The 19589-nt window shown below is 53.1% G+C and overlaps 2 protein-coding genes and 1 non-coding gene across 3 annotated transcripts; all 3 read left to right on the plus strand.

Annotated features, from left to right (window-relative positions):
- The first annotated feature begins 350 nt into the window (after window positions 1–350).
- Window positions 351–446, plus strand: BDP55DRAFT_t113. The gene has a single exon. It is a non-coding gene; the product is annotated as a tRNA-Gly (tRNA).
- A 4088-nt stretch (window positions 447–4534) lies between these two features.
- BDP55DRAFT_726675 (uncharacterized protein) lies at window positions 4535–5124 on the plus strand (the record flags this gene model as incomplete). Its single annotated transcript, XM_060579178.1, has 2 exons — window positions 4535–4606; window positions 4720–5124. 2 exons carry the CDS (start codon window positions 4535–4537, stop codon window positions 5122–5124), a joined length of 477 nt encoding a protein of 158 aa, XP_060431998.1.
- A 7964-nt stretch (window positions 5125–13088) lies between these two features.
- BDP55DRAFT_629904 (uncharacterized protein) lies at window positions 13089–13934 on the plus strand (the record flags this gene model as incomplete). The annotated part of the gene is given in 3 exon segments (XM_060572083.1): window positions 13089–13211; window positions 13231–13242; window positions 13269–13934. The coding sequence occupies 3 exon segments, from the start codon at window positions 13089–13091 to the stop codon at window positions 13932–13934; spliced, it is 801 nt and encodes a 266-aa protein (XP_060431999.1).
- Window positions 13935–19589: the final 5655 nt, after the last annotated feature.

A 19589-nucleotide genomic window follows, 5' to 3' on the forward strand; every position in this document is an offset into this window, starting at 1 on the left:
GCTCAGTTCAGGTGAAGTGGTCTTGAGTCTAGATGGCTACCTACCCGTGTAAGTGGAGTCTCTTGAACGAAGCCGAGACTGTTTACTCACAGCGTGCTCACGTCTTCCCAGCGGATGACAATGCGTTCGCTTCATGCAAGCATGGCGGCTGAAGTTTCAAGAGATCCAACACTCATTTCACACAAGATGACGATCACGGACAGACTGGCCAGCCTACCTAGCCCCAGGTCCAAGATCCCTTCAGATTCCATCAACCCCACCAACCTCAAAACCCCAGAGCGGGGTCATACCGTCCTGCCGCCGCTTTCCCTACATCGTGAGATTGCTGCCTCGGTATCCACCATGAACCAGCACTTGTAGTGTAGTGGTTATCATCCTCGCCTTCCACTTCCCAATTTGTGATCCGAGATCAGCGAGGGACCCGGATTCGAATTCCGGCAGGTGCAATCGTTTTGTCATTTTGTCGTCTCCAAACCCCCAACTCATCCTCCGAGTTGATTATGCCGTTGCATTCTCGGGACCTCACATCACCTTCAAATCCCTCATTCTTCCTGCATTCTACTGCGCAGTGTCCCGCTCGTGAGCTTCTTCGTATTCACGATGCAGTGATTCGGCATTGGCGTTGCATATAGTTTCCTCACACATTCATCGTCAGACGACGGCGGGCCTCGAAAACAGGTCTCGATAGGGTCTCGTGAGCAATAGTGTCCCACGGTAGCGGAGGTAGCAAATCTGCGAAATGCGTCTCGATGGAGTCCAACCTGAACTCAATGTCTCTCGATCATGAGACATTCATTACCCAAACCTGTAAAAGAAGGCGAAAAGCAGGGATGATGAAGAGTAGGGTAGACGAACAGTGAGGACATCAAAGTGTACTTACACCAGATGTCAAAGTCGTCCGCTTCTCGTCGAGCGATGGCTTCTTTTCGCAGCCTGCGCTACATCTGCATATACACACGCCTCTCGCTTCACATCAAATGAGGTCAAGCAACCACTCTTCGCTGCGCACGCGAACAACGCACCACGCGCCCTGAGCAACTACAGCCGAGGGACTAAGGTAACTACTGCGGTGCCGAGAAAGAAAAAACATGTAGCGCCAAGTTCTGCCCAAACTTTGCGGGCGAAGCCAAAAAGTCCAAAGAGGAGCGGCGCCAAAGCGGGACGTGGGAATTGTTGGACTTCTTCTCCTGTTTTCTCCTCGCTTGGGGTTTAGTCTCAGTCCATAGCGCGCATCGTAGTGCCTCGGATGTTTCTCACTGTCTCTCCTTTGCTTGTTGGTTCAGCCTCGCTCTTTTTCTTTTCTTTTTTTGCTGTTTCCTCTCCCTTCGGATCGATTCTCCTCCGGTTGAATTTCTCCCCCGGGGGTGGGTTGGAAGGGCGCGGGCGTTTAGGAACATTTCAAGCCCACGATGTCGATGATGGGAGGGGCGTGTCATCGTTCACCAAGAACCGGACTGGGACGTCAAGCGGTTGGACCCGTGCACGTCGTGGCGTTTAGATTCGCCAACGACATTTGATGTCTGCCTTCGCGATGGCGCAAACCAAGGGAAGAGAAAATTTGAACAATGAGGCGTTTGTTCCATTCCCTCGGTCCGGTCAAGAAGGAAGAACATTCTTAGCCGCCCGCAGCGAGAGTGGCTTCGACGCTAGATCAGTCAGTCAGCCCAACCAATAAGTAGAAAGAAGGGTGCACAAAAAACTTGCTCCTCGTATTCCTCTTCGTGTGGCTTTCGGGTAGAAGTGCAACATCGACAAGTCGTGCATCTTTGCTGCCCCCCAAACCCCCTGCCCAGCCCGCAAGCCACATTGAGCAGCGCAATGCTTGAACCCAGGGCGGGATTCAAGCTAAAAAAGGGACCAAACCCACCTCAAGGCTCATCGTCCCAACCCCTCTTTCCCTTCTCTCATGTAAGTGACATGGTAGGTAAACTTCTTACCTCAGTACTGTAAATCCTGAGCTAATTAGCCCACTAACCCCATAACCGACAACCGGCATACAACGCTCGCATGCCGCGGACTGCTAGACAGCAGAGCTAGCCGGGCGCTAGGTCCATCGGTGACGTGAGCCGCGAGCCGGGCGCCACTATTGAAAGTATATATGTCGTACGGGATACTTGGAGATTGGAGCAACAATGGGGAGACAAGAGAGAGCCGAGAGAGCCCTGCGGCAGTGGTAGAGTAGGGACGGGTGCGGTCCGGCGCTTAGAGCCGTCACTTCGTCTGTGACTGCCCTTCCCGCCTCGTATCTCTATGTTTGATCTTTGTTTGCCGAAGGAGGGAGGCAGTAGTAGCAGCTGCTGCCAGCGGCATGAGGGGGTGTACAGTTTGACAGTGTACTAGGTACCACCGAACTTGCTGCCAAACGTACATGGTTCCTTGTTGTCGGGTATCATGACAGAGGGGGGCAACGTTCACCGGTCCAGTAGCCGGCAGTGTCATCGGGTTGCGGCTCTTGGTGGGCGTATGGCGATCTCCCTACCTACACCTCTACCCGTACTCTAGCTCTGGTGAGCTCGGTTATCATTGCTGCCCATTCGTCGATCAGGCTTGCATCTGCCCCTGATCAGTGATAGGAATGATCTAGCCAAAATATTCCCACAGAGAGCTTCGGTGCCTCGGGTTTGCAATCCACTGGCTGTTACTGGTCCGAGACGGCCCAATTGCGAATCGGCCCGGTGCAGACATTCCAGAGGGTTCTTCAACATGGCATGGCATGTGGTCGGAGGAAACAGACCGCCCAGGGTTAACATGCAAGGTAGTATGGTAGCTTCGTACGATGTTCCACTACCCATCTGCCGAGTACTGAAGTCCTGCTCCGGGACGACAGCCAAATAAGTCCGCTTCTGAGTGATGTCCCGCTCTTTTTCTCGCTGTCTTGTGCTGCGCCGTTCAAGCTTTCTCGGCCGGGGCTTGGCCCGGCTCGGCGTGCAGTTTCCGTTAACGATAACGACGTTCCTTTCCAAAATGTCGAAATCGAAAAGCACCACGTGCGATGTGACACGAAGTTTGTTCAGCTTCTCCGCAGAATTCAATGTAGATCTTCGAGTAGCACAGACTCAGTTCCCATTTTCCGTTAAGGAAAGGCTTCCATTCAGTAGAAGAGTGAGGCTTCCGTTATGGCTTCAGCGCGATGCAGACTGACAGCTCAAAGACACTTACGGGCGCTTACAGTCGATAGAACTGAGAGGAGCACGGACTGGACGCAGCACCGAGATCAGACGGCGCCCGTATTCGTGCCGGGCTTGTTCCTCCGTAACAGGCGCAAAGAGCTAACCTTCATGCTTCTGTCGTCAGAGTCGCCCGCGCTTGGAAGCGAGGCAAAGGCACAAGCGGTCCGGGCCATCGAACGGGCGATCTATGCTACTGCATAATGCAAGACTACGTGGGTGGTGCCAGCAGCCTAAGCCTCCGAGTATGAGTCGGAGATGAGAGCACGCCCGTGCTCGTGTCTCCAATGTCAGTTTCCCACGCCAATTCTCCCGAATCCTTGGACATGGAGGTCAGGCGCCTGGTGCGGGGAAAGACGGCCGTCCGGCAAGGTAATCAAGGGGGGTGACCGAGCGGGCCAGGGATCACAACAAGCTTGATTCCGCCTCATCTTGCCGGAGCAAGACGCATGTACGGATATCCCTTTGATCGTCGTCCAGAGATTCAGGAGACGGGAAGGAAGAATGTTTGCTGTTCTGCGTGGGGTCGGCAAAAGGGCTTCTCCGTCTAGACCAATAACCCAGACAAGCGAGCGCCACGCGTCCACGTCCTCTAAGAAGTTTGGATGATGTTTCAGTCTCCCTCGCGGTCAGACATGGCGGTAACCCAAACAACGGATGCAAGGCGGGGGAAGGAAAAGAAGCAAATCGTGAGAGCAAACCGATACGGAGCTGCCGGCAAAACCGGGCCCCCGGACGGCCAGGTCTCTTCCCCTCCCGGACCGTTCGATCCTCAAGATGAGTGGAGCAGGGCACCGTGACCGTCCACAAAGCCTCCGGCTCATCCGGGTGGGCTGGGCCATTGTGTGTCTAGGCGATCCTGACTTAGCATGCCTGTTAAGTCACTAACAAGTTGGAAGCTTGTCAAATGAGTTCCTCAATAAGCTCCAGTGCTCCAAAGTTTAAACTTAACTGAGCTCATAACAACCTAGTAACAGCCAATGAGACAAGTCATTGGCACCACTGGTGCAACGTTATGATTGGTGTGATTTCCCGAAAGCGTCCATGGCCAAGGGGGCCGGTCGATGGAAGGGGGAAACAAAATAAGGATAGTGGCGCTCATATGATAGTTTGAAGCGGGAAGTGGTAGGTATGCCACCACGGTTGCAGCGCCATGTATCCGTAGCGTTACAAGCTTTCAGCTTTCCCCCTCTCGGAATCCTCTTTGATCCATCCCTTTTGTTCCTTTGCTTCGCTCTTTACTCCTTTGCACCCCTCGCTCCAAACCCATCCGTGCTGTCGCAAACATCGTCTTCTCTCCGACACTTCCTTTTTGACGCGCTCAGACTACGCGCGACACGTCTTCTCGTCTCCGAAACACAGTCGCCATGAGATTCTCCGCTGTGATCATCGCGCTTGCCGGCTTTGCCGCCGCGCAGGATGGACTGCCCACGTGCGCTGTACGTTCCCCCTTCGTCCCCCTGGTCTCAGCCTTCAATCGTTTGCTTGAGCGCCAACGATGCTCGCAGTCGCTTGTAATTCGTGCGCTGACGGAGATGTTGTGGATGAGTAGCAAGGCTGCGTAAATCAATACACTACTGGAAGCGGCATTGCTGGCTGTAGTCAAATCGACGTCAAGTGCATCTGTTCCAACTCCGGCTTCCTCGACGGCATCGCATGCTGTCTTGCCGGCGCCTGTCCTGAAGCCGACCAGGCCACCGCCGTCAAGTACGCGAAGAACATCTGCACTGGCGCAGGCGTCACCGTACCTGACCAGGTCGTCTGTAAGAGCGCCAGCTCAACACCATCGGCCACTGCTTCACAAACGAGCGCCGCTGCGTCTGGAGCCACGGCATCCGGAGCAACAGCGTCTGGAGCAACGGCGTCAGCATCTGCCACCAACACACCGAATGCTGCGCCTACAATGGGACCAGTTGCGCTACTTGGAGGTCTCATCGCGGCCCTGGTTGCATTGTGAACCCGGCTTGGAGACGGGATTTAGGTGTTGTAGGATAGTGGCCGTGAAGTCCGTCGCACAATGGTAGGGTTGTTCGGCTGCGCATGCCGCTTTCTGGTGGCTTCAGGAGATGGTCCTGACTTGAACGATAGTTTGTTGTAATTACCGCTTCAGCTGAATAGTAGTAAACCCTTCAATTCAACTTGACAAACCTTAACCTCGCGTAAACCAAGGCCCAGGTTGAGATAACGAAGAGAAACATTCGTCGTCATTACCGGAGAGGGGAAATTACGGGATGATGACGCTTGGATGAGAGATTCTTCATTCGTTATATCAGATGCTCGGTGTCTGACAATTGAATGGTCTAATCGAGCCGAAACATTTTCCGGCTGCGTTGATGACATTGCCCCGGTAGAACCATGGGTAAAGAATCTCACGCGTAGGTATCAAGCGTTGAGACCCCTAGACCCTGCACTCAACGACAATTATCTGCCGAACGATCAGCGGGGATGACGTGAGGAACGTCTGTGAGCCTCAAACCGTCCGTTCACTGAGCTCGTTCTGTGCATTCGTTCTCAAACTGCATGATTTGCTCAGAGGTTATTTTTGGGTTTCGATGAACCTTTTCTTCCAAGGATCTTGAACTTGCCCAAAACACCCTCAAGCCCATCTGGTAAAATAGAGGTGAAGTACCGGTAGGCAATGAGCGTGAGATATTGTGATCGCTCTTAACACACCTTGACTCAGTGGTCGCTCTGAGACAACATCAGGTGACCAGGCTCAAGGCTAGAACACATAATGGTTCGCAACCAACTTCACCAGTAAGCGTGGGATCGTGGACGTACTGGTGGCAGCGACAAAGATGTAATAAACTTGATCGATTAGTAGATGCGGAGAGTTACTGCCGATTGTGACTCGAAACTAGGCTTACCGAAGGTGTCTGCCGGTCGTCACAGATGAGCGGACATGTCCCCTTTTGAAGTTGTCTCCGAATCTTCAAAGTACCACCAGGAGCGCGGCAACAGAGAAAGCTTGAGGAAATAGCCGCGTCATTAAGTATGATACTCCCAGTGACCGGGAGACCCCGTCGACGGAGATGAAGTATTCGTCTTCGCCGTCTCCGTCGTTCATGAGATGGGATGTTGCGATGGAACGGTAGCAACCGTTACGATGAAAGTAGATCGGAGTGTCTCCAATTTTACGCGCCGCGTGTTTGTCAATGCAATGTGAAGTGGGAAACCTGGTTCTCTCGTGCCCATGTCCCGACGTTATCCCGACTTAGCGATATCTTGAAGAGACCAAAATATCATATCTAATCTTATCCAGTGCGAGTTGCAGAGTGAGCAGAGAGGCTCTGTTGAAAGGTAGTCAGGAGACAGTTACAAAGATGTGGTGTTGAAAGCGATAAGAAGAGGCCGAGATTGTTTTTCGGCATGGGGGCCGGGTGGAGACTCTCTTGGGTCCGACGTTGCCACATACACATTCGCGCTTACGTCTCCGCTAGAGGAAGGGTGTCTTCGGACCCCGGGCCTTGACAATGGTAACCTCGCGGTGATGGGATTCCGAAATTTCCAGTATATTGTCGGCCGCCATCTGCAGATGGAGGGCATGAGTTGATGATACACCGTCAACGACTCGGCCCGTGGAGCTTGCACCCCCACAGAGGCAGCAACGAAGCAAGAAAGCCCTCCACCCACTCGAAGAGCGGTTGACACTCGACAGACATGAGCCGCGCTGACACGCAACCACTGCCGTATGCACTCTGGTCTATTTCATCGACCTTGTCAGCCGGTTGGAGCTACACGCGTTGGTGTGAAAATGTCAAAAGTCGCCAGTTATCTCAATTTGGTATAGGAAGATGCCATGGAGGGGGGCGTGAGGCCGGAAGTCAAAGTACGTGCGGCCTGGTGTGAGCATGGTAGCATATTCAAGGTGAATGGTGGTGCTACCTGGACTCTCACGTCGTGCCGTGGTACGTTCAATTTCACGACTGTGCGTCGATAGCCCACTTCCGCCTCTCGTCTGCAACTTCGATACCGACATCGACTCGAACCTTCGTATTCCGGATATTCAGGCTTTGCCTTGAGACTCTACGGGATGGAGACTCACCCCTCCTCTCTCGCTTCTTCTCCATAGGGCGAGCATGGCTCCAAGGTCGAGCGGTTACTGCGAGACTCTCCACTTGCTGTCAGGCTTTTTTTGGGTTAACCCCGGCGCAAGCATCCCTCATAATATCCTTTCTAGTCGATAGTTGCGAGCATGGGACAAGGAGACTTCGCCCGTCGGGTACCTGTCAGAATGGACTTGGAACCGCCATGATTCGCCCAAACCCCGATTGATGCGATCATTCAGCTTTGGCAGCCGCCGTGCAGGGAGCTGACAAGGGCAAGGGACAGGGAGATCAGATGAGGAATTTGGGGTTGTGGGTGTGGGGAGGGCCGGATGGCGCTTTGATCATTTCGAAGTCTGGTGTGAAACCTGAGGGTGGGTTTGTCGACGAACGCTTTGACGGTGACTCCTGGCTGTCCGGCAGGGGAGAGCAACAACTCAAGAGCTGCAACGAAACATGAGTGTGAAGAAGATCAATGGTTGCCAAGGAAGCCAGAGTGTAACGAGGGACGCCCGCAGTCAACGAGGAAGATCGAGGCGAGGTGCAAATATTGTTGTGCTTCTCCCAGGTGCGGAACATCGTGATGTGCGGTCTTGGAGAGAACACCGAGGGGCTTGCTTAGCCAACGTCAGCCACTGTTTGCCGAGCGCTCTTCCATTGGTGGATGCGGGATCGACGAACGTATTCCGTTGCCCGCGAGGACCCATCCATGTATTTTTGGCTGGTGGTTCTTTTTCAGTAGGAATTGTGGCTGTCAAGGCCCGGAAGCAAGCTCGATGAAGAACATATCCATTGACTGAGAAAACATCGGCTTCGCCGCTTCGCCGTACGTTCCGACTACTACTGTCAAGCTCCTGGCCCGTCAGCCTTCCCTGCTTTACGTTACGTTGGGCAACTGGCATGGACCCACAGTCTCAAAAGACTGACCTTGGGGTAGCCCTGAATTTCGGTAGGACGCCTTGTATAAAACGCTGTTGCACATCAAGCACGGGAGCTGATGGCCTGTTAGGCTGTTACAAGGTCGAGCTCGAAGCTGGGTAGGACGGCCGTTCAGTGTTTCTGCAAGAAACCAGTCGGAAGGTCGGAACTTTTCTGCTTCCCTGCTGCGTCATTGTTTGCCTTGAAAGCCTTGTAGACGTGCCATTATGCTTCCCTTTTGGCTATGCGTACGGATGCTGTACCGTTCAAAAACATGGTCCCTGTCTTGCCGGGTGCAATCGTTCATATTGAGGACTGCCGCCGTTTGTGGTCCGCTAGGTATTAATAGCCAGTGGGATAACAATTTATCATTCCACCAAAGTCGGCATATCCCAAGAGCATCGCTGTCGTGGAATGAGACATGCCCCCAGCTGGTGAACTAACAGCCTGACAGCGTCTTTGTTGGAGGTACGAATCTCTGTACGTTACGAGGCATGGCTACCCGGTGGAGAGGAGCAGATGCAGGGTCATCATCTGTCAAATCCCATACGCCCCTCCCTTGGACGATGATTCTGCACGCCTGGATCTGGAACCAGACTTTTAAGATTTTGGCAGGCCAGCCCGAAGCTCGGCAATCCTTTTGCGGCTGGCGTCCGTCTTTCCGGTACGACGCGACCTGTTGCAATTGTCCCCACGCAAGCCAGCAACCGTCCCATAAAGCTGGTGTTGTCTGTGTGCGGTCGGACAGGCACTAAAAAAAATGGACGATGGCCTTGCATTTGCGAGGATGCCACAATAGCAAGCAATGCCCTGGATCAGTCATTGAGTTGATGGCGCGTCCTGCCGCTTTGTGCTCTTCCCCATCGTCGCTCTTGGCCCCTCTTGGGAGTGTCTAGTGATTTCCGTTTTTCTATCCGTACGGAGTGCTGCTGCTCATCTCCGATCGGTCCCAGATGAGATCGGCTTGCATCATGAACAGGCGGTATACCCTGGCAGAGTTGTTCATTGATAGCGACAGCATCAAAGTCAAGGGACAGACGTTGCCCTCCCAAACGCACTCGAAAGCAGGGAGGCTAGCTCAATATGCGAAGACAGGATCGGAGCTCGACTGATACGTTCCTTAAGGTATTTAAATGCGATTTTGAACTTCAACCTCCGACAAGCGTTCTCTCGCTTTGTCTAGTCGTGGCGTGACTGGCGTCAGGGGCGTTGAAGACGATTGGACTTGCTCAATTGTTGCTGTGCACGCCAGCTCTTCTATGTGCGACCAGAGTCACGTTTCCAAAAGATCCCCGAGCCTGAGGGACAGGCTTCCGTGGAGTGGGGGTCTGGCAAGCTACTGATCACTGACCCGATCATCGACGAGCACAGTCCCAATGTCTCAGACATGTTGTAACTTGTACGGATACATCTCGTCTGTCAAGCTCTCAAGCGATGTCAGCCCAGGTGGCTGAAGGATGTTGAGTTCCCTCGACCTCGACACCTTGTAGTGGCGCCCAGTAGTATGTACCGCGGCTCCGCCCTCCGGCTTCCGTTGACAACACACTCCACTTTCCGCAGAACCTTCAATCTGCATCTGCATTCTACGCAGTACGGAGTAGAGGCCTGACGTTGGCTAACCTGCCAGATTATGTGTCTGAGGTCCGGTGCCCATGTAATTGTGTCCCGAGCCGCATGGTGTGCATGTTTGACGAGGTGGGCCTCACAGGGCAAGCCGGGGTCAGCTTCCGAATGCCGTTCCATCAGACACCCGCTGTAAATAGACATTTGGTGATGTGATTATCAATGGAGGCGGCCTTCACTGACAGAGATATAGTGCAGGCAGGGGCGTCAAATGAGTTGATTTGGGCCAATGGAAAATAGGGTGCGCCGAAAACCGTCGCATGGGTCGATCTTGATTCAATGATTGTAAAGTATCGATAGCACAATCCAATAATTGGCATGCTATTGCATTTGGGGATTGCGGCCGAGGGCCAGACATTGGCGTGAGCTTTCGAGCATCTCTGTCGCAGACGGACGGTCCCTGCGGGGTGTCACATCGTAAATGCGGTGGTTGAGACGACAAAGACTGCCCGCTTTGGACTCTACTGGTCGTTTTGCTAGCACGTACTTCCGGTTCAGGACGTTCCAAAGGGGACGGCCGTTGCCATGATTCTGCTTTTGTCCACATTTGACATCGTGTCCCTTTTGTGGTCTTGGCATTTGGTATCGGGCTGTTGACCTGGCACATGAAGCCCGCATGGTGTTGCACTCAACCATGCCCGGACCTAGCTCCGGTGTGCAGTGCGAAGAGAACGTACGAAAGGCGTGTAGGGGGTCTTGATGCCAGTGACATTAGCTATAACGCCGCAAGAATCACTGTCATTCTAACCTAGCCCTAGAAAATATCAGTACCATTACTAGAATGGCTGTGTTGGCGGTTCGGCCTTCTTGGCCAACGCCGTTGGAGAACTGAACGAGATCATGGAGTGCCAACATGTGCGTTGTTCCAAGGATTCTACCCGGCTGCTTGGTCGTGGAAAATAGTAAAACCTCTCAAGTGGCCCGCGCCAAAGGTGCATACTTGACTGGTGTTACTAGAGGAGATTCGTTGGAGTAGAATTACTGATGATATCGAGTCGCCGATGTTCTGAGACATTTTCTCCTTCAAGGTATCTTAGCTACGCATCCAAGTGTAAACGGTCTAGTCGAGCAGAGGCTGGTCATAGCAGGTCCAAGTGGGAGTGCGAAAGAGTGCGCAACATTATGGGCCCAAGATTCAACCTTTTGCAATGAATGCAGTGCAACCGCATATGCCCGGGGTTGCATTGGGCGCATGATGGTCTGTACCAGTCTGAGCCTCTAGGAAAGCCACTTCTGGGAGGAATCGACGTCGATTGGAGGCAGTAGTTACTCTGTAGATATCCTTAGTATCTGGTTGTATGGGTGGCGTGTCCGTGGCAGGAAAATGGAATGCCACCCACCTCTCAGTACCAGAAGAGACACAAATGTGTGTGATGATGAAAGCGAGCCGTCATCGTAGGCTGGTTCGTAGGTAGACAGAGCCAGAGCAAGGCAAAAAAGTGTGTGTGTGTGTGTGTGTGTGTGTGTGAGTGGGTGCTGGCGGGTGGGCTGGTTGTGCTTGGACCGCGAAACGACGAAAAGAGCAGACGCGGATTCGGGCCTGCTGCGACTGACTCTATCCGTGAAGGAGACGGAACAGAATAGGGTAGACAACGAGCGAGCCAACAAAGGCTACAGTCAGAAGAGGGCCGACGACGGGGAACGGGGCCCGGGGGCGTCGGTGTAGGTACCGTCTTGGTGCGGGCGTCTCTCAATCGAGATATTGATGTGTGGAGAGGACGGGCGTTGCGCGGAATATGTTGGGCATGAAGAAGAGAAGTGTGTCCGTTTGCCAGGGCAGGGTGCCAGTCTTTTTTTCCAACATTATTCGTGCATTGGTGAAGACAGGAATTGGCTGGTATAATCTTCCTTGGACAAGCGACGCATGATGCGATTCGAGCGCTTCCGATACAGCAAGGTCCTGGCTTCGCTCGGCGTGACAATTAGGCGGAGGAGGGGGGAAGTAATTCAAGCGCAAGAGGGAATTTGGTGAGGGGATTCTGGAAACCAAGGGGGAAAGAAGAAAGAGATGGTGTGTATGAGCGTGTTTGCTGTGTCCTCTTGTGCTTCGGATTGAGGTTGAGTCGAGTATCGAGTCGAGCGTCATGTCGTGTCGGCACATGGATTCATGAGAGCAGCACTGCAACAGACACGGGGCTAATCTAAAGGGAAGGTGCCCTGCATGGGGCTGCTCCTTCTGGATGGACCGTTGCCCTGACCTGGGCCCCTGTACACTACTGTACGAGTAACAATGTACTACGTACCTTCCTTACCTTACTCCGTACACCTTGACCTTGACCTTGGCTTGAATGGGTGATTGGGTACGAACTACGAGGGCCAAGTGACATGGGAAGAACAGTGGGCTTTGTCTTACCTCATCTGTGTCCCATCTGCGTGTGTAATGCTTCCGTGTGGTCCTTCACCGAGGGCAATCGCGCCTTCTCGTGCGCCTGCACCTCGGACTCAGTGCGGATCGCGGGTTGGGGGTCTATTGTACCACATGATACGGCAACTGCCCAAAGCTGATGGATTCCTTCTTGCTGATTCATGCCTTGGTCAAGCATCAAGTCCAAACCGAGCCAACAGCAATGATCACATTTGCAGCATTACAACAACAAAAAAAAGAAGGCAAGGGCGGGGCAATATGTTTCCGTTTCTTTGCTTTTCTACCTCATGTTTTCTCCCGAGTGCCTCCCCATGGACATCAATGACTGTCGGCGACGTATTGACCCCTCAAGAGCTCTCCATCCGCCGGGGCAGCAGCCAAGAAATGCATCCATGTTTGGAGGGTTGCATGAGGGAGAAACGTCGGGTCAAAGAATGGACCTGACGCATCAAGCTCGTTGCACTGCCATTACTATTGCCATCCAAGTCGACAATGGGAACTTACACGCACGTCCCCCGCCAACTGTGGCAGCTGGAAATCACCGGTTCAGTCTCGCAGATGATAAATCATTACGGAGTACCAATTGCGAAGTACTTGGCGATATCCTTGGTGGATAACCCTGGCGCGAGAGCCTGTTACATGTAGGAATATACCTACAGATACATTCCCCCCTGCCTTGCCTACCTTACTACTGCGTAGGTAGATCACACATTAAGAGCTCACAGCTTGCCATCACTGATCAGTACCAAGATTTTCTGCATATAATATCTAGGGCGTCCAGTGAGAGACATGCGGCCACGGGGCTGAAGAAGGGGATAGCGCAAGGGGGAGGAAAAGAAGAAGAAAGCGGGCGAGGATGAAGATGGTGATGGATGATCCTCCTGGAGGTCCAAGGCCTACTCCGTAAACAAGGCAAGCACGCAAGGAAGGAAAACTGCCTGCATAGTTTGGGACGGAAAAAAGGAAAGCATGATGAAGAGGCACTTTTGCTCACACCTTCTTCTTTCCTCGTTGTTTGCCGTCAATCATCTGTCGGTACCTACCTACCTTCGATTATTCTCTGAGGTGCCTTCCGATAATAATTCAATCATGGTACGTATGATGCCCCCAGTTGGAGTACGGAGTAAGTACCTTGGCTACCTAAGACAGGCACGATCCGGAATACCTTCCACTCCTTCACCGTGCTTGCCTTCCCGTCCTTCTCGACGAAGCTGCCCACACTGCACCTCCCCTCCCCGGTTCTCCCCCCCTCCAACTGCACCTGCCTCCCGCACCCGCACCCAAGGTAAGGCAAGGTCGCACCTGCACGTTGCACATCCCGTCGACTCCACACCCACCTCCCAGCTCCTTCCTATCGACATTCGTTCTGCAGTTTCTGCAGTGTGCAGCTACCTCGCGCTACTGCTGCAGAGCACGGCCTTGCCACTGACACTTTTCTCTCCTTTTTTGCATCTTCATCATCGTTCTGCCTCCCAATTCGTACCATTCTACGGATACATTACCTTGCCTTCTCAAGGTAGTTACACATCCTTGAGATTGAGAGGCTCAGAGCATCTGGCCCATGCCCGCGTCTGCCCACATCCGTTCATGTCGGGTCTTGCTTCCTACTGCAATAATCCAATTCGTCCGTCCGCTGCATATCCTGCCAACAGGGGCCTGCCGCCGCACGCCAGCCACTCTTTCATCCCTCCATCACATCATGAGCTGATCCAGGCTTCAGACTCTTCTCCTCTTGACTCTGGCCCCGTCTCCGGTCTCTTCCCGAATCGCTTCAATCAGCCGACTACCACCACCACCATCTCACCCGCCCTCTAGGCTTAGGTTATCACTCCCTCCTCTCGGCACGGCTTCTTTTTGTGTCTCCGCTTCGCTTCACCATGCTGGTCTCGGCCGTGCTAGGCCTGACATAACCCCCAAGACGTTGCACATTGGACCAACTCAAAAGACGTTTCGCTCCAAAGTGGACATGCCCGAGACGCTTTACTCAGTACCGTTCCTTTGCCGATATGTTGACGATACCCTGAGAGTCCCAACTTCAGCTCTAGACATCGGAAGCCGACTGCCACCCTATGCTCCCACCCTGGACCACTGCTGCCGCCGCCATTCGGCGCCGGCCATGGCAATAGCGGCGCTCATCATGTCGTCTACTATAGTAAAGTTTGGACACCGCGTCCATAAGCCACCAAGGAAGGGTGCTACTATAGACGCACCAACCAACTTTATGTCGTACGCCGACTTCGCCGACGTCGTTCCCTAATCTCGTCTTCGCCCACTGTTGGTCCTGAGAGGACGGATACCCGTCTCTGCTGTGCAACCCGCTAATATTGATCATCTCAACATACATGTGCCTTGAAGCACATCATCCACATCCTTTGTGCGGTACTCTGGCTGGCTGCTGGACTGGGCATCAGATCCTCAGCTCTCTGTTATTGATCTTGCAACAATCTCGCTTGCACCAACGCCAGCAATGTCACACCCGATTCATTGCGTCCCTCAGCGTCCCCCAACGGCCCCCCACGGCAATTACCCTTTTCTACCTCGGCGCCAATTCGTCCATACTTTTGGGACCAAATTTGTGTCACTCTTCCTCAATGACAACGAAAGGACACCTGCGGATAGTCGTTGCAAGATCAAGCGCCAGCAGCCAACTTCCGCGCCTCAACATCCCTCTAAACACGTTGCATGTATAATATGTCGGCTATTACATTCGCTACTCATTTCAGAGCGCTTCAAATTATTCTCAGAGCCAACACCCTTCACACACTGCCCTTGTTCAGTATTGTATACCCTCCGCGCCGAAAAGCAAGTTGGGGCTGGTCAAGCATGAGTGGATAGACGACTCTGAGCCTCAGAGATGTTCCGAGGTGGAGGCGGAGACGCGCAGCTCACTTCCCTCTCGCTAACCCAGTCCTCGGTGCGTGTGTCTCGGTCTGCTGGAACAAAGACATCCCGCCCTGACACCTTCCGCGAAGAGAGATCAGCTTAGTCAGGTCGGTGCGTTTTACAGGGATTCATGCCACGGGACTACAGATAATACATGCTACCAGTACTCCGTACGGAGTATCCGTACGGGTATTACAGAGGACCTTTGCCGTTGAGCGACAGCTCCTCCGTCTTTTGGGGCCAGGTGCTTGTGGTGGTCTCTGTGCTGCTGCGCATTGGAATCCCCATGTGTTCCGTACGCACTACTGACAACAGAGCATCACTAACTCGGGTCACTTATTAACAACCCGACGTCTGTTCTCGTGGCTCGTAAAGCCCAGCCATGTCACAGCAGACGTCGGCAGTGGTCATCTCCCACGTCTTCTAGCCTCTCCGCGGGCGGGGTTGATACCAAAGGCGATCCGCGGACAATTGGCGCCCGCCAACCTACGGATACACATCTGTCTGATGGATATTTCCCACGCCCTCGTCAGTGCAGGACATATCGATGATCCCACCCACTGGCCAAGAGCAGCAACAGGCGGTGGATGCACGCCCGAATTCCAACGACCGCAACAGCGAACATCACTTGCCAATTCCACAAATACCTGGCCTCTGAGCCGCAATGCCATAATGTCAACCCTCTCTCGCCAGGCAATACGAATCAATCAATAAATAAAACCACAGCTGACCCAGACCTGTTCCAGTTATGGGTGGGCTTCAGAACCTCGATTGTGTCCCTCTTGGTACTTGTTGAAGCCCGCCCGTCCCTGGACGTCCCATCCACTGCTCCCCACTCTCGTCAGAGGGCGTGGCGATAGCAGATTTACCTTGCAGATGCCACGAGGTGTGCATTTATGACCAGGGGTCCAGATACCTCCCTCTCATGTATCCCTCTCTCGTCCCCATGCCCCCGTCCACTGTCAAAGCCCTCCATCGCCTGATGGGGGAATTTCCCACCTGTACCCACTGTCACAGACCTGGACCTTGCGAGGCGGAGAGACCTCAACCCTGGACCTCGTCGTCCGTCCGTCCTAACGACCGTTTTTTTGTTTTTTCTCTCGATGCAAGCGCTTCCGTCATGGCTCAGACATGGACAGGGTAGCTCAAATCCGTTCACAGTTTGCTCAAAACCAAAGCTTTTGCGCCTTGCTTCTCCTTTCTCGCAAGGTACCTACCCTACCGCACGCCCTGGCCCTGTGCTCCGTCTCACTCATATATATCCCATCGGGCCTCGACCGACCACACATACGTACCTCTTTTTCCAACCAGCCTTCGGTGCCCGAATACAAGACCAGTCTTGACCTCCTTTGCTCTTTCAACCTCATCATATACTTCTCATTACCTGCCCGGCCTGTCATCTCTTCTCTCCTCCTCCGTCTGTTCAACTTCAGACTTTGTGACGACCAAGTTACCAAATCCAGTTCCCTTCCGCCCACATACTAGTGTAACCCAACGCACATATTTTACTCTCGGCAAAAGCTATACCTAGGCAGTGACCGCGCACTTCAAATTTGGTCACCAACTTGAAGCCCATCTTCAGCTTCATCTGCAGCATTACACGGACATAGTTTCCAACAATACAGGTGGGGATGCTTCCTCGCCAAAGGTCACTGAAGTAGAGTACTGACCTCAGGAGCAGTTCTTCACCTGGTTGCCCATCATGTGCGACTTTACCAAGAACTACTACATTTACACCTCATGTATCGACCCGGGTGCGCACTTTTTCAGAACATCAGTCGATGGCAACCGGAGTCGTGCCTGTGGCAGTGGACCCCACGAACGATACATCGTAGTTCCAGGCCACTGCCCCCTTTGCAGCGGCTAAAGTATCACTACCCGACGGAACTTTTCTGTCGACTTGCCTCAGCTGAGGCCCAAGATCCGGACCTACAGCGAAAGGCTCAATAGTCTGCTATTCCTACATCTTACCGGAATTTGACCAACGCACCTACTCTGATGTCACCCTCACCACCCAGGCCTGCTTCGGGCCACCCGATATCTGCCAAGTACTAGAAAGTGCTACGAACTGGCACCGAGAGACATCAATCCAGCTTCTACTACTTCTGCTTCAATCCGGGACTTGGTGGAGGAGTGCATTGAGTGTGGCGCAGCTACTTCTCTAGCGAATGGTGTGAATTGGAAACACAATCAGAAGGGCGACACTGGCGTCTCCAGGATGGACTCGCGCCAAACCTTGGCAACATGAACGATATCAAGACCGGTGCAGTGGAACCACATAGGGAAGCTGGTTGGAGAGTGATGTCGGCACACCTCAACTTCACGCAAAATACGGCGACACCCTGAGTCTACTCGAAGGGAGGGACTGAAAGGGAGACAGGCTTCTTCGGGGGCAGCAGCGGAAAAGCAAAAGCAGAATCACAGCAAGCGAGCACAGCACAGCACAGCATTTCTAGCCCATTCTCCTTGGTCTTTTTCCTTTGGTTTCCTATAATTCTTTTTCTCTCTATTTTCTTGTTTTTTCTCCTTCATATTTCATTGGGAGGTCACCACATCGGCATATTCGGCACAGTAGACTGTGTGTTTTTCGGTTACGGTCTGATCTGTGGTGTTTTCATACCTTTTTACCCACTTCTGGGCATTGGGAACCGGCGCACAAACATTTGGAAAGAAGTATCTGGAGAAAGCAAAGTGGGATGGACAGAGAAGACTTCAGTTGATAGTAGAGGATACTGTCTGTACACAATGCTGCTACATGAAGCATGGAATGAAGAGAAACCAATGTTACCACGTTTGTGGTAACCAAGCATGTGTCACAACCTGATTTCTTCCCAATTGTGTGCTTATGTCATGCGATGCCATCAAACATCATGCCGCCGAATCTTGATGCCTTGGTCAGCTGTCATAGCAGCACGAATCCAAGAGCTCTGCGCCCTTCACCACGGTGTAGCGAATCACCAAAAATGCGTACCAAAGTCCCCACCCTCCTCAGCCGATACAGAGTGAAGCTGACTTAGTTGACAGCGCTATTGCGTACTATACTTACACTCACACGGGCCGCTACCGGTGTAGGATGCAATCGTTGGCTGGGGCAAGGAGGGGGTTCGTCATGATATCCTGCAAGCTGAGCTGCAGTAGCAAATACCTACAGTCGTTGTTCCCTCATCGCCCGGTGCGGACCGGGCGCCGGGCTGCGGCGGGTTCGAGGGTAAAAAGCGATGCAGGCAACCGCGCGCCCGCCGCACAAAAAGAAAAGCTAAGGGTGTATAGCAGAGCCGCGATATACCCTCTCCACAAACAATGGTTTTATTTTTTTGCTTCATGCAAGCCGCTGTTCCCCTGCCCAATCCCCATGTTTCTGGCCTGTTTTGAGCAACCCTCGCTTCCCACTTTTACACTTTGTTGGCTCTGTAACCCCTCATCTGGTGTCTCTCGTGGATCTTCGTGGGCGGCACGAGTGCCAATAGCTGCATGTTTGCAAGGCGACTGGGTTGCAGAAGCTATGGATCATCTCTGGCCCTAGCTCAACCTCTCCCATGAAGCAAGTGGTGATTCGTGGGAGTCTCTGAACAAACACATATAGCTCGTTGATCGTGTCCATAGCTCCCGCGGACGATAAGGCGACAGACAGGGTGGTGTCAGCATCCATGCGTTTGTCGTTGATGGCTTGCAGCCCGTCGAGTGGAGACAGCTACCGCGCCCTCCTTGACTGGATGTCTATGTTCCATAATATCTGTAATTCCTCATGCAGTCAGACGCTTTGATACACACAAAAGGAGGATTACTCGCTGAGCTTCGTGTCGTACGGGTGCTCCCTCGACTGCTGCATGGCCCCCGCCCTCCACTCCGGGCTGCTCTTGTGATAGTGTCGGAGCCCTGTTTTCGTTATCCGCGGTAGGATCGAGTGGTCTCAGCATCATGCCTTGAGGTTATGCGGACTGTCTGCAAGCAGGAGGCTCAATTTGCTGGCAATGCGGCCATTCCGGTGTGGAGATATTATACGCAGTCGGTCAAGGAGACGTTTTGAGGTCAGGGTTGTGTTTGGGTACTATGCGAAGTGAGGATCTCAACCTACCTTCGGGAAGTAGTGTCGAGCTACCTGCAACTGCCCTGAGATCGCTCGCGCATAGCACTCTCGGTCAGCTATAGGTGTCATACTCCATACTCCAAGGAGAAGCGACTCATTGGTATGCCAACATTCACATGGCAAGTCCAGACCCTTCGCGGGCGTTATTTTGCAGATCGATCACGGAGGTGACTCAGCCTGCTATTCAGCTTGATTGTAGCATAGTGTTTGTTCCGTCGTGGAGCTTCTAGATTTCGTCAATTTTCAATTTCTTAGAAAATCGCTGAAATTCTAAGTGGCCGTAAAGTTCCTTCAAAGTCGATCAGTTCCGCAAAGAGGTAGAGAACGATACACCGCACTGAGTCGTACGTGGACAGCAGCGGGCCATACTGGGTCTGACTTTGACAGGACCACCTGGAGAGGGCCGCCGCACGAGACCTCGCGGGCAGTATCTGCGCCAAATGTGGCATCTTTAGCCCCATGCCAATTTCTTGTCCAAGCTCCGACCCTGCTCATGACCC

This window comes from Colletotrichum godetiae (assembly GCF_030913485.1).
Source record: "Colletotrichum godetiae strain CBS 193.32 chromosome Unknown BDP55scaffold_12, whole genome shotgun sequence".
In the NCBI taxonomy this organism is placed as follows: domain Eukaryota; kingdom Fungi; phylum Ascomycota; class Sordariomycetes; order Glomerellales; family Glomerellaceae; genus Colletotrichum; species Colletotrichum godetiae.